The sequence below is a fragment of the Aspergillus multicolor genome (genome assembly GCF_047715735.1).
Source record: "Aspergillus multicolor strain CBS 133.54 unplaced genomic scaffold BDW74scaffold_1, whole genome shotgun sequence".
Taxonomy (NCBI): domain Eukaryota; kingdom Fungi; phylum Ascomycota; class Eurotiomycetes; order Eurotiales; family Aspergillaceae; genus Aspergillus; species Aspergillus multicolor.
Genome location: NW_027395952.1, coordinates 2,854,308 through 2,868,667, shown reverse-complemented (window position 1 = coordinate 2,868,667; position 14,360 = coordinate 2,854,308). Strand labels below are relative to the sequence as shown.

Genomic DNA, 14,360 nt, shown 5'->3' with positions numbered 1-14,360 from the left:
TGCGGGCATACGACCGGACGAACCGTTGCTAGAATGTCCGGGATGTAGAGCCGTGAAGGAACAACGCCCGAAGCCGCGGTCTCCTGCGCCATGTTCATGTGCATTAATTAATAATTAATTTAATTATCATTTTTATACTCTGTACTTGAGTCTTACGGAGCACTTGCGGATCGCCCGGCGCGGTAATCATTACGTAGGGCTCCGGCCGCCGGGGCAGCTGACACCGCCCAGCTGACACCGCCCAGCTGACACAGAGTTTCTGCCTGATTCAGCGGGTGTCAATAGCGCACGTGATGTACCCTGAGCTAGCCCCGAACAGGAAGGGGCGCCAAGAGCTGGACAGCCAGATCGCAATCAATAATGCAGCAGCACGGCCAGGCTCATCTGTGCTCCGTATCTCCATTGCTTCAACTTTCTTACTGCCCGGGATTGCGTGGACTGGTTTCGTCGCATCCCTCTTACTTCCGCAGGTCGACTCTTCTCCCATCTCCCTTTTCCGCCTCTTCAACCTGTCCCGTGGGGGATCCTTGTGGCCGCCATGGCATCCCGTGAGTTTCTGCCCATGCTCAATCCCCCACACTCCTATTCCTGGCCTCAGCTGCAGTTCATTTTCGCTCACAACAGCCCCGGGTGTCAATTCAGTCAAACAATTTATCCGCAATGTTCGGTCGGCCAAGACAATTGCAGACGAACGAGCAGTTATCCAAAAAGAAAGTGCCGCCATCCGTGCGTCGTTCAGGGAAGAGAGCCATGATTCGGGCATCCGGTCAGCACCCATAGCTACAGCTGTCCTCTATATCTCGCGTGAACCTGTATCTCATATACTCGGACAGGAGAAACAATGTGGCTAAGCTGCTTTACCTATTCACACTCGGCGAACGTACACATTTCGGCCAAATCGAATGTCTGAAATTATTAGCGTCTCATCGGTTCGCCGATAAACGGTTGGGTTATCTGGGCACCATGTTGTTGCTGGACGAGAACCAAGAGGTCTTGACCCTAGTAACAAACTCCTTGAAGAAGTGAGTGGCCTCCGAGTAGCCTTCGTTCACGTGGTTGACATCTTGTCATTTAGTGATCTTAACCACTCCAACCAATATATCGTCGGTCTTTCCCTTTGCACTCTAGGCAACATCGCCTCCGTAGAGATGTCGCGAGACCTGTTCACCGAAGTCGAATCTCTTCTTTCCACTGCCAATCCTTATATACGAAGAAAAGCAGCTTTATGTGCTATGCGCATTTGTCGCAAAGTTCCCGACCTGCAGGAGCACTTTTTGGAGAAGGCAAAGAACTTGCTGTCAGACAGAAATCATGGCGTTTTACTGTGCGGTCTCACCCTGGTTATCGATATGTGCGAAGCGGAGGAGGCAGAGGAAGGCCAAGAAGGAGTGATTGAGATGTTCCGGCCCCTTGCGGGTAATCTCGTGCGCGCTTTGAAGGGCCTGACTACTTCAGGATACGCTCCAGAGCATGATGTATCTGGCATCACGGACCCCTTCGTGCAAGTCAAGATCCTACGTCTGCTGAGGGTTCTGGCCCGGGGTGATACCGCTACCAGTGAGCTGATCAACGACATCCTCGCGCAAGTGGCGACCAATACCGACTCTTCCAAGAACGTTGGAAACTCGATTCTCTACGAAGCCGTCCTGACTATTCTTGACATTGAAGCCGACTCGGGTCTAAGGGTGCTGGGTGTCAACATTCTTGGAAAGTTCTTGACCAACAAGGACAACAACATCCGTTACGTCGCCCTCAACACGCTGAACAAGGTTGTCGCAATCGAGCCGAACGCGGTACAGCGACACCGCAACACCATTCTGGAGTGTCTCCGCGACCCCGATATTAGTATTAGAAGGCGAGCTCTCGACCTGAGTTTCATGCTAATCAACGAGAGCAATGTACGGGTCTTGGTCAGGGAGCTGCTAGCATTTTTGGAAGTGGCCGACAACGAATTCAAACCCGTGATGACGACACAAATTGGAATAGCTGCGGACCGTTACGCCCCTAACAAACGGTGGCACGCCGACACGGTCCTCCGAGTCCTCAAGCTGGCCGGTGCCTACGTTAAGGAACAGATCTTGTCATCCTTCGTGCGCCTCATTGCAACAACTCCGGAACTACAGACCTACTCTGTACAAAAACTATACGTATCATTGAAGGAGGACATCTCGCAAGAAGGCCTTACCCTTGCTGCCACTTGGCTCATCGGTGAATATGGCGACAACCTACTCCGCGGTGGCCAATATGAGGAAGAAGAGCTCGTTGGAGAGATCAAGGAGAGCGACATTGTTGACCTTTTTGACAATATACTCAACAGCACATACGCTACGCAGACAGTGGTTGAATACATCACCACAGCTTCGATGAAGCTTACCGTGCGTATGTCTGATGCGTCACAGATTGAGCGGCTCCGTCGGGCACTGAGCGGTCGTACCGCCGACCTGAGTGTTGAGATTCAGCAGCGTGCTGTGGAGTACGATAACCTATTTGGTTATGACCAGATTCGACGTGGTGTTCTGGAGCGAATGCCTCCGCCTGAAATTCGCGAAGAGCAACGAGTCCTGGGACCATCGACCAAGAAGCGGCAGAGTAAGTTGCTCAAGGACAAGACACGAAAGCCGGTCAAAATGGCCGAGCAGGATATGCTTCTCGACCTCATTGGAGGCTCCGATGTCCCAGCAGCCAGCCCAACTGCGAACGGTTCGCAGAACACTGCCGATCTATTGGCGGATATCCTCGGTGGCGATTCGGGCCTCTCATCGCCTGCTCCTCAACCCGCTCAACAGCCAGTTTCGAACACAGCCGCCATCATGGACTTGTTCGGTTCCAATGGCGGCACACCGTCTCCCCAACCAGCTCCTGCCTCCGCATCTCTTGACCTCCTAGGAGGCGGTGGCGCTCCTGTCTCAACACCTTCACCATCGACACCCGCTGCGTACACAGCGTATAACAAGAACGAATTAGTGCTTTCTCTGCAGGTCCAGCGAGGCAACAACAACACAGCACAGATCCAAGCTCGATTCAAGAACGACTCGAGCTTCAGCCAGTTTACCAGCGTCGGACTCCAGGCCGCAGTGCCCAAAAGCCAGCGCCTGCAACTCAGCGCCATCAACAAAGCAGAGCTTGAAGCGGGAGATGAAGGTGTCCAGATGCTGAAAGTCACTGGTCTCAATGGGGTAGGCCCTCCGCTTTTTCTATCTATACATATATATCAACTGACAAGCTGCAGCCCCTCCCACCCAAACTCCGCCTTCGTCTTCGCGTCACATACGCAAAGGACGGCACCGAACCAACAACGGACCAAGTCGACTGGTCCGAATCGTAAATAATGACCTAACCTACCTAACTTACTTCAACCTCGTACATTCATGTTCTAGAAGTGGCAAAATGGCTGTGTCTGCATAGGTGCTCTGGTCATCGGACCCCATCACATAGTCTTCATAATACCATATCATATCATATTGATCTACGTTACTTTGTACTACGAAGCGAATGATGAGATGACGGCGCCAGGTTTTGGCCGCCCAAGCACGGAGTACTTGCACTTGGTTTGCCTCAAATGGCAAATGTTCCGTAGTACCGCTGAATATCCACCCCGTGAGTCATGAAGAGTAGAGTGGCTATGGACTTGGTTGGGAAGGAGGAAGGCTATCTAGATGCCCAAGGCGCCTTGACTCAGGTGTCCATTTACCCGGCGTCGAGCCCCATCTACGAGGTTAGGCATGACCGCCATGACACCAAGATTAACACTGTAAACTACGTCACAAGGTAAAGCCTACATACTTGATTACTGTATACTATGGGAAGAGAGGAGATTATGTATGGATTTTTCATTTCCAGACTATTTCATGTGATGGATGCTATGATCATTGCATAGATGGACAGATAGGATAGACTGCTCCTAACTTTGTCCGTGTAGATTCATTACTGTCGTCAATAGGGTACCATGTGGTAGTGGTAATGGTAGCAGTGATAAAAGATATTATAAACAGACAAACCATGCTGTAGAAGGAAACGGTACTCCTGGTCCTGGATCCCAAGGCACCACCGAGTAATCAACCCGCCCCGTAAAGAAAAACGCACCGAAAAGATGAATCGCAATAACAACAGAGGACCATGTATTTATCCGGAGTGAACCGATTATGCGCCGATATGTATGTGTTCATGTTTCATAAGTAGGTAGACGCTGGGGGAAAGAATTGTGAGGGAAATAAACAAATATTGATGATAGATCTCTATGAACGAGATGATGTCTGTGCAGACGGAATATCTAGAAAGGAAATGGCCTGAAAATGCAACCGGGTAAATGCGATATCGTAGAGTCATGAGGAGGTGAGAGGAAAACGTAGATGATCGTAACACATAGGGTTGGGGGAGTTCTATTTCACGTAAGTTGATGACCTTCGGCTAGGCCGAGGGTAATCGGATTGAGAGTGTAGGCCATGCGTTGGGCGGATATATTGGACTTCAGGCTTATCCATTGCGCTTGCGCGCCTGGCCTCTCTTAATTTCATGCGCGCCTCGACCGGATCCGACTCACCAAAGAGACGACGAGAGGACGACTCTGGATGGTAGGTGCGGGAAGACGGCTCTGGGTGATAAGTGTAGGTGGTGCTCCGCGAGATCGTTGGGCGCTCGCGCTCAGCACGAGGTGGCGAGAATGTCCTGGTGTGCTTCAGAGGCGGTGCTGGCTCGCCACCCTTGTAGCGCGAAGCCTTGGGTGAGACTTCGGGGATCTCCGGCGTTGGGCTTGAGCTCGCGTATCCTGAGTCGGACCTTTCTGTTCGCAGCTTTGTCGTTCTCGATGGCTCAGCGTAGTAGACGTGCTCTGCCCGACGACTTCGGGATTCAGAGCGTACATGTCCTGTGGATCGATGCGAGGTTCGTGGAGATGACGATGCTTTGGGACTGGGGAATGTTGCGGCGGTTGGCATCGAAGGAACAGGGCGAGATGGAGCGTGGTCAAGATGCTCGAAAGAGCTGTGGTGAGAAGTAAGAGGTCGGGTAGATCGTCTTGACCGACCTGAACGCTCCCCAGAATCGTGATCATGCGGAGAGCGAGACGAACGGTGGCGTCGCTCAGTCTCGGGAATGTTCTCCTTTGAGCGGCGAATGTAGTCGGCTGCGCGGGAGTACTGCATGTCACTTTTGTCGTGTTTATGCTCTTCAGAAAAATAGTCCTCATCATCTCGATAGTGAGCTTTGGACGAACGGCGAGTGGGCTCGGCGGGTTTGTTTTTTGACTCGCGATGTCGCCGTTCTGCTGTCGGGCGCCTGACGGGGATGGGTATGTAGTACACCGAGTTATCTGAATCGGAATCGGAGTCAGAATCAACCTCGACATGGACATATTTATCACGGTTGCCATATTTATCGTAGGTTTGCTGTCTTCGTTCCTTGGTTCGGGTCCTGTCCCGATCCGCCCGGCTCGTTTTGGTGGATTCGCGTTCCCTGGCCGATGACGGTGCGGCCTTGGAGGACTTCCGTTTCTCATCGGTGTTGGTCCTTGAGCGCGGCCGCGAACCATACTCCTCGTACTTTCGAGATGTCGGCCGCGGCGATTCGGTATAGCGACCTTCCTCCTCGAAGAAACCCTCAGAGGAGGATCGAGCGTCGGCGGGGACTCGCTCTTCGTAGATGCGTCCATCACGGTACTCTCGCGTAGTGCGGGTGAACGAGGCGCCACGCGACGCCATCTCGCGCTTCAGCTCGGCCAGTTTGACTTTGTTGTCATATTTGGCTCTACTCGTCTCGTCGGACAGGCACTCGTAAGCTTGCTGTACTTTCTGGAATTGGTCCTGGGCCTCGCCCCGCAGGGACTCGTCCTTGATCTTGTCGGGGTGACATTTCAGAACCAATTTGCGATGTGAAGCTTTGATCTCAGCCAACGTTGCCTCCTTGGACACTCCCAGCGCCTCATATGGGTCAAAGTCGGGTACCACCGTCATGTTGTCGAAGTTGACAAAGCGGTGGTTTGGGCTTGAATGTTTGTCAGATTTGAGAGTCGAAGAATAGTTCTGGGACAGGCGCAGGAATATTTAAAGGGCGGCAAACGCTTGGATAGCAAGCCAGGCAACCTGACAGATCGGGAGATATGGAGCAATGCGGGATGTGGCAATCCGATGCAGATGTGGATGGAGACCAAACCTTTCCGGAAGGGGAAAGATTGGGGGTTTTGTAATCAGCCTGGAAGGGCACGGAATAAAGACGAAGAAGGAAGGCAGGGATAAAGCGGGCATTAACTGGGAGGATACTAATAAAGAGATGAACCAGGACAATAATCGCCCATTCCAGGTCCCCAATAATAAAGGCGCAGATGATGCAACAAACCCCGGGGACACTGCGATTCCCCTGGCGTATCGTAAGATACACGATGGTGGGTGGTTGGCCAATGAGAAAGGAGACTCAAAGGCAGGCACGGTATTGTGGTACCACGTAATTCTGAGTCGCTGCTGACCGAGAGGGGCAAAACCGGAACCTGAAGGGACAACGCAATAATAGAGCGACTGCGCCACACTCTTGGGGGTCTTTCTTTACTCCGACTAGTCTTTGCGATCGATGCGAAAAATAAAGCCAAGTGGCCAAAGCGAGCAAGACAATAGTCAAGAGTGGGCAATGAAAGAACGAAAGAAGCGAAAAGACTGCCAAAGACGTCGAAAGAATTCGGGTATCAAGGGAGTGGTACCACGTCAATGGTCAAAGAGCCAGTCTCAGTCGAATGGATTGGATGCAGTTGGATGATCAATAAGGCACTGCTAGCTAGAATGCTGAAAGATGCTTGATGATGCTCGATGATGCCACGGACAGCAGGGCAGAGGCCTGGGAGGCTGCATGCGACTGGAGAGGGAGAGAGAGAGCGAGCGAACGGGCAGTGTTTTGCTTGGGCTTTGCATGATTTCAGTTCAGTTCAGTTCAGTTCAGGCCAATTTATCGAGACCCTTCCCAAGACACCCGTACCTGAAGACGCAGAGAGCGGCGGTGAAACCAACCAGATTGGGCGTTGGTGTGGTCGAAGGAGCGGTCAATCATCGACTGGAAGCTGAATTGCAGTGTCTGCCCGGAGCTGAGCAGTCTTTAGGAGAAGTTGAATAAGAGCTGAGAAGAGACAGAGTTAAACTAGACTACGGGGTCCAGGACGGCCAGCAGGGGCCAGGAAGTGATACAAATACGTTCGGCCTCCATCTGGTCTCTACAGCAATAAGCGGAGCCGATGGAGACTCTACAAGCTGGAAGCTCCATTCGTCACGTTGGCAGCAGCCCTGAACCTAGCACGGTCTTCTTCCTGGTCATTCTTGCCAGCTCCGGTGACAAGAGGCGCACCTCAGCAGCGAATTGACCGTCGTCCTGTTGGTTGGCCGCCAGCCATTAAATGCACTCCTATCAATCACATCTTTGAGTTTCAGCATTTTGCCATTTCATTGAGCGACGCCGGTGTCATCGACTCATCGTCAACCCCGCACTATCCTGCAACTGGCAAGCCTGCTCTTTTGCCTGTTCAGGGAGAGAGGGGCGTCTCCCTGCATCCAATCATCCAGTCTGGTCCAGCACGACTTGCTCGTTTGTCCCGCCTCACCGAAGAGGTGCGTTGGTCTCTGCAGCTCGGACTGGATCAAGCCCCTCTGCTCTCGCCCTCCACATCCTACCCATATCTTCCAATCAGGATGTCCGATTTTAGCGCCGTGGATGGCTTCACCTGAGAAGACTCAAAATTCCAGAGCAGGGACTCCTGAGCGTTTCTGCCAGGCCGTTTTGTTAGCCGAAGCACGGAGCCCGCCACTCTCACTCGATCCGCTCTCGGCCTCTTGCAGTGCCATGGTTGTCGCCGGCAGCTCCCGTACATCGAACCACTGTTACCCTCAGGCACAGAGTCAACCCATCTTTCAGTGTCTGTTACAAGGTGCTGGCACGATCAAACCGCGGGGGAAATACTCGGACTATAGCTACGTCAGGTCACTCGTTGACCGATTTCTCCAGCCAACGGAAGATCTCTCCAAAAGCAGATACCCGAGGGGGGTTGACCGACGTAATACCGGTGGATGACCTGCTGTTCCACGAGCCGGACAAAGTAGAGCATGACATGCTCCGTGTTGGCAAGCAGCAAGCTCCTGAAACCGAATGGCTTTCCTCGTGGAACAAAGCTCCCCTTTCTCAAAGGCGCATTAGCCCTGACTCCTCTGCACGCGGGGGCGTCCAGAGAAAAGGTACGTACCTAGTCAACCAACCCACGCGTCCCATCCAGAGCTTTCATGCAATGCAATGATTGTCAAGGCATCGAGCTAGTATAGTTCCGATGCTGTGCTTCACAATCTGAGCACCTTTATCCAATAATAGGTTCACATCAACCAGTCTTTGTAGCAGACAACCCTCCTTGATGAAAAGGGCCCTACTACAAATCAAGAAAGACAGAGTCTAGACGCCGATACTCATGCACCCCATGATCATCGAGCCTCTTGTCTTCTTTTCGACCATCCATGTTCCCCAGAGCCCCTCCATCAAAGTCCTGCTCTTCTTCACGGGTCAACCTAACCTTGGCCGGTATTTTCTCCGCTGCGTCATGAGGCTTCATTCCTAACCTCTACTGACCCTTTCTACTACCTCGCTACAATCTGATTCCATCTTCCGCCGGACCGAGATACGTACAGTATACGGCCCCATGCACAATATCTCACCACTTCCACATCCCAGGACAAAAGATAAAATTAAAAATAAGTAAGCGCGCGATGCTTCTCACCTCGCTGCCACGCCTTGCCTCACCCTCAACGCCATAGTTCGCAGAAACGATATGCAGCCCCACGCACGTTTAGCAAGGGCGGACAGGGCAAGAAGCTGTGCACTTCCATATGGCCAGCTAGCCAGGTAGGCACGTAAGCAGCAATCTACGAGGCCCCTTCGAGAACCTTACCTGACCCAGGTCGACTCGCACGCCTCAAACTCTATAATCCCACGCAACCAGCCCATTGGGCGCCCCGTTGTGAGCGGACGGCAATTACTCCGTATACCCGCGGCCTTGGACCTGGGCATAAGCACTTCTGCAGCAGGCTGATCAGATCTGCGCACGTTTGGGTGAGACTCAAACAGCTGGGGCCGTGAGCATGGCAGTTGGAGCAGGGCTGAAACTGAGCCGGTGGCCTGGAGGGAACGCCCTGGAAGCGCACACGATGTGTCAGTATGCGTAATTAGCGCCGTTTCCATGTTGTGGCTGGCACGGGTGCGAGTACTCATACCGACTCATAGTAGTCGGCCGTAGTAGTTCGCCTATTAGGCTATTATGAGGTATATATTTGTGAGTACACGCTCGCTTAAGTCCTATACCCGGAACGTCGAAGCGCGGGCTCCAGCTCGAATCAGCCCAGCTCCAGCATACAGTTCTTGATGCGCTATGTCTGAATTGAGACAATGATTTCTTCTTAGCCTTGAAATGTCGGCCTATATGCCGGGCATAATGGTATGAATTTAAAGAGCAGGAACACAGCCAGAGCTTCGGCCGGATCATATACATAAGCAAACACGGCATAGTGCATCATAATGCGCACCGCAAGAATCACGATACGATGAGGGATATACTTAGCTATCTATCTTAACCCACGGCTTGCAACCACCGTAACAAGCCGTCTCCGAGCTTACGTACTAGAGATGTACCTAGTAACTAGTTAGGCTACACACTTAGACAAGGACCACGGTTCTAGCGCGCTTACCCTGCCATTGGACACCGGACTGGATATAGAACAGTGAGCACAATCAATTCCTTTGCAGAATGCAACAGACTAAGCACTTGTTGTCTTACATACATCCTCTAGTACAAGACCCAGCCTATCGGAACATCAACGGTAGATAGTGAACAGTCGGTAAGGCAAGGTAAGAAATGCATCAGCCTGGCTTACTTCTTACTTACTCATTTATCTTAAGACATATGATATATGATTATATCCACGAGTTGATCACCGCATAAAGGCCCCTCGGCCCCTCGGCCCCCTCCGTCCGTCCCCTTGTCCAGCTGGGGGCCACGTTCCATTGCAGCTTGCCATGCTCCATGCCGTGCTCAGCCTTGCACTGCACTGTCAGCACTACGCACCAGCACAACACGGTGCAAATGTTTCAGGTGGGTGTACAAGATGGGATCCCGGTACGCTTGCGAGCGCTTATACTACTAGCACAAAAGCACGTGCAGCGAAAAATTCTGCTCGGGGCTGCAAGCCTGAAACTAGTAGATTGAAGGATTGACTGATGATCTGCAAACGGTTCTACTCCGTGGGAGGGATTGCTTGCTTTTTTTGCTCGTTCTTTCAAGTCGGGTCATTTGACGGGATGGTTCTTCGTTCTTCTCCACGCTCGTGCTGGAGTGGGAGTGGGGTGTGGGAGTGTACGATGATGTCATGGATCCCTTGCAGGTGCCCAGGTGCCCAGGTGCAGCGTTGACGCTATCGTATGCGGCTATACAAACCAGGATGGATGTCTAGAATCTTGGAGGTGGACGGACGGGGAAGGGCACGGAGAGGTCTAGGTCATGGATCATGGATCATCTACTATGACAGAGCAAGGGTAGACGATCGATGGCTGGGCAGATGATCGCTGATCGCATTGGTATAGAATGGCGCTCTATAACATAGTCCTCAAGCAGGTTTTTACAACGAGCATCCAGATCCGCACGTCTACGTCAAGCAAGGTCAAAGCGTAGGGATTTGCAAAGGGTTGGAAATCGTCACTAGCTTATGCTGTGTCTAAGCGCGATTGCCGATACAATCTGAAGAACTGCGATATTCGCGAGTAGCTATGGTTTCGGGACGATCATTCGTCCAGACCGGCAGCTCCAGATCAACAACTATAGGACCAGGATGGAACTTCCTGCCTCCATGGTGCGGCCAGTTTGTGGCCGTGATTGCGGCATTGACGATACATGTCTCGCGTCTTTGGGCGGGGATTTGCTCTCCGTCGGCACTTTCAGCTTCGGGCTCGGTATCGGCTTCGACTGCGTTTGCGCGCGAGCCTTCTGTCCCATCTAGAGGTGCGCCGGGTCGCCTCGACGGAAGTACCACGACATCTGGCGGATTGGACGACGGGAAAAGCGAGTTCGCGCGAGAGAAGCCAAGGCCATCATTTTCGAGGCGCGGGGCTCGTTTGCCTGTTAGATCGACGAGGCTCTGTTTCTTGCTTTCTTGAGGCGGGAGAACACCTCCGACAATCTGATCCTCGGTGTGTTTGGGTTCACCCTCATCGCCCTCGCTAGCTGCAGCTACATGTACAGACGAACCCCATCGAATTCGTTCATAGCCTCGCGCCCCATGGACATGTCCACAAACAGCAACACACGGTCTCACAGTTCGCAGCCTCTCCCGCAACCCAGCACAGCCCGTAACGGCCAGCCCAGAGCTTTCTGTGGGCGGCTCGTTATCAAGCTCGCACCGCAAATGAGGCGGCATATGTGTGACGACAACATCCGCATCCAATGGGATGTCGCGCCATAGCTGCTCAGCCTCGTGGGCCTCGTATAGAAACGCCCAGTTCCCGTCGCATTGAGAATACGGCGAGCCGAAGACCTTAAAGATCGTGTTTGGGCCAACAGCCTTGCGGAGCCGCACTAGTGCTGACTGGTGCTGGAGGAATACCACAGATGGCGAGGCGTTCGTGATGATTTCCAAGCATTCTCGTGGGCTTTCAGGGTGTTTGCTGTGGAAGTTTATGCTGTTGCTGTAATAGAACGGGGCGTCTAGGGTCACGTCGTGGTTTCCTGCTTGCCTCTACTTTAGTAGCTGATATTTGAGGTGTAAGGATCAAGCTGTGCCGGTGGGCGACGAATGAGATTACTAACCGCAGATCACTATCTTGACATCGAAATCTGCAGCGGCAATCCATGCCATCGTCTTGCGAAGCTCCGATGCGCTTCCCTGGTTTGTGAGGTCTCCTGCGTGGATCAGAACATCGCCTGCGGGGAGTCTAAATCCCGCTTCTGAGGGTGTATAGCCGTGCGTATCAGAGACGCAAACGAAGCGTGTTTTCCGGGGCATACTATACTGTGTAGGCGTCCCAGCAATTTGCCAGCAAATGATTACCCCGGCGCCTTGTAGTGTTGCTTGGTAGGTAGCTGCACAACGGGAAACTGAGCCTGGATGGACTCAGTGTTGCCGCTTTAAGAAGTTATGTAATCAGACGGTGGCCACTGGCGACTTTCCACGGGGCGATCCTGTCTGCTTGTGGCCTGCTTCAAAGATTGCTTCGCAAGAAAGATCAATTTTCTCGTGAAGCAAGTGGTGAAAAAGAACGGTGCAAAGCGACGCGTGGTACGCGACTCACGATCAAGTTCGGAAAAGATGTCCGCTATAGTCTCCAGGATCTGAATGTCGCTGTCGAAGGTCTCTGCCGTCGGAAAGGCAATAATGAATCGGAAAAGGGACACCACAGCGGTCAAGATATACTGAGCCCAGATCCTGCAGGAAAGTATGAAAACTAGTCGAAATCAAAGCACGAAAGTCACCTACCAAAACGTGTGCCAATTTAGCGCATGGCGCACGCGATACACATAGAGAAGTATAATGCGTGACTCCTGGTAGAACAGCTCTGCGCTAGAAGGAAGAAAAGACCAGCTCTGTGAGGAGGACCCATATGCGCTGCTGGCTCCGTGGATTTTGCCCAGGCAAAAGTAATAATCGAGGTGCAAGTTAACTCCGCGTAGGCTCAGATCATGAAAAGTGTAGTCAGGCGTTGGTCCAGTGGCAAATACATCAGGCCAACAGCTGTCCGGGAAGCTGGATTTGAGAGCATTTAGTTCTTCGTCCAATTCGCGGATATACTGAAGTCGTTTGGCACCAGGTTGAGCCCGGCCATGGTCGGAGTAAAGAAGAGTATGAATCTTGGACTTGATCAAGTTCATGCGGAGGTCGGACGGGTGTATAACATGTTGAGAGGACAGAGGCCGCATGAAAAAATGGTCGTCTGAACAGGATGAAACGTAGCCGTCCGGTAGCCTCAAGTCCAAGTCAACGTCGTTGAACAGCGGCGGTCGACCAAAGCGAATGGCCAGGGTTTTGTCGAAGCCATAGATATACCAAAATATGTTGCGGAGATGCTCACCCTCCTCCGCCTCGATAACAACGCTCGGTCGGTGGGCTCCTAAGCTGTAAATCATTCGAACGGCGACTGCTAGTAATGAGTCTACTGTTGTCGTATGGCCGAGGGGGCCAAGGTACGTGGCCTGGCAGCAAATAAGCTTCCATCTAAAGGATAAGAACCGTGCACTCACAATGCTAGTGAACGCCTCTAAGCTCCTCACGCTAGGTTCTTCAATCAACAATCGGGGTACCAGTGACAGTACAGCACGTAGATAAGCATCCGGGTCGGAACCAGAGAAGGCGGATTCTAGGCGATGCATTACCGTGACTTGAGCAGTAAAAGCGACTAAACAGGCCAAATTTGCAACGTGGTTTGTCAGGGTATGGGTCTCGAGGGTGTTTTCATCGAGCAACGCCTGTAATGCCTTCACATTGGCAACAGGATGGACGGAATACAGCCCTATTTTAGCATACTGGTGTATACAAAGTTGAACCAAGTGCCGTGGCGGCCACTTTTGTGTTCTCGCCTTCTCCAAATCTCGAGGGTCTCGAGTGCCGAACGCTTTGGGTAGACCTTGTACAAATTGATCGACATCAAAATGAGAGCCTGTCCTTTCAAGCACAGCGGAGCAAAATGATTCTCTCTCCGTTGACCCAGGCGTCCCAACGCCACAGAATGTAATCTCTCTCTGAAACATTGTCAAAGCAATTTCAAGATCACGAGGATCTTGTAGATACCCGACAAACAGACTGTTATCAACGGCGACCGGGTTTGGCGAGTTTCGCTGTGCCGTAACCAAGGCTTCCAGCTCCCGAATCCGCACTTTGGCCTCGGCAAGCTGTCTGAGAAGTATTAGCAATAGCAGGGTTACAGCAGGTATCAATCGACCTCACTCTTTAGTACTATTCCGTAGTGGAGGTGATCTCCGCGTGACGGTGCAACGAGCACCAGCAGTGCGACAAGGCTCACAGACAGGCTTGCCTCCATCACATCGAATCTGTCCATATTCCGTGGTAAGGGGGGTTATCCTTGCACCTGCAGCGGACTGCCAAGCTATCCACGTACTTTTCGTTGCTGGCAAAGGTCGCAAGCGCGTCGTAGCCTACCACCGCGCCGAGTTGGAGACGGTGCACTCATCCTGGACCAACTAAGCGCACAAAATTGACAATGGGTGGAGCTGTTCCTGCGGATAGATGAAGAGAAATGGAGGGACGCCGTTGAGATATACCTGCAGCTGACTCAGCGGGAATCGACTTGCTCCGGGCGCACGTGCATCTCTTCCCCAGACTGGCATTTCGTCCTGCAGATCGCTGGGT

General features: G+C 52.4%; 3 protein-coding genes across 3 annotated transcripts; 1 reads left to right on the top strand and 2 right to left on the bottom strand.

Moving 5' to 3' along the window:
- The first annotated feature begins 353 nt into the window (after nucleotides 1-353).
- On the top strand, nucleotides 354-3,538 carry BDW74DRAFT_143097 (AP-1 complex subunit gamma). Its single transcript, XM_073722822.1, has 5 exons — nucleotides 354-548; nucleotides 643-766; nucleotides 834-1,022; nucleotides 1,076-3,176; nucleotides 3,230-3,538. The coding sequence occupies exons 1-5, from the start codon at nucleotides 539-541 to the stop codon at nucleotides 3,323-3,325; spliced, it is 2,520 nt and encodes an 839-aa protein (XP_073590261.1). The 5' UTR covers nucleotides 354-538; the 3' UTR covers nucleotides 3,326-3,538.
- An 846-nt stretch (nucleotides 3,539-4,384) lies between these two features.
- On the bottom strand, nucleotides 4,385-5,948 carry BDW74DRAFT_172992 (uncharacterized protein; the record flags this gene model as incomplete). Its single annotated transcript, XM_073727709.1, has 2 exons — nucleotides 4,385-4,494; nucleotides 4,541-5,948. 2 exons carry the CDS (start codon nucleotides 5,946-5,948, stop codon nucleotides 4,385-4,387), a joined length of 1,518 nt encoding a protein of 505 aa, XP_073590260.1.
- Nucleotides 5,949-10,718: 4,770 nt separating this feature from the next.
- BDW74DRAFT_172991 (transcription factor domain-containing protein) lies at nucleotides 10,719-14,049 on the bottom strand (the record flags this gene model as incomplete). Its single annotated transcript, XM_073727708.1, has 6 exons — nucleotides 10,719-11,725; nucleotides 11,807-11,899; nucleotides 12,289-12,422; nucleotides 12,474-13,186; nucleotides 13,235-13,882; nucleotides 13,948-14,049. The coding sequence occupies 6 exons, from the start codon at nucleotides 14,047-14,049 to the stop codon at nucleotides 10,719-10,721; spliced, it is 2,697 nt and encodes an 898-aa protein (XP_073590259.1).
- Between the last annotated feature and the right edge of the window lie 311 nt (nucleotides 14,050-14,360).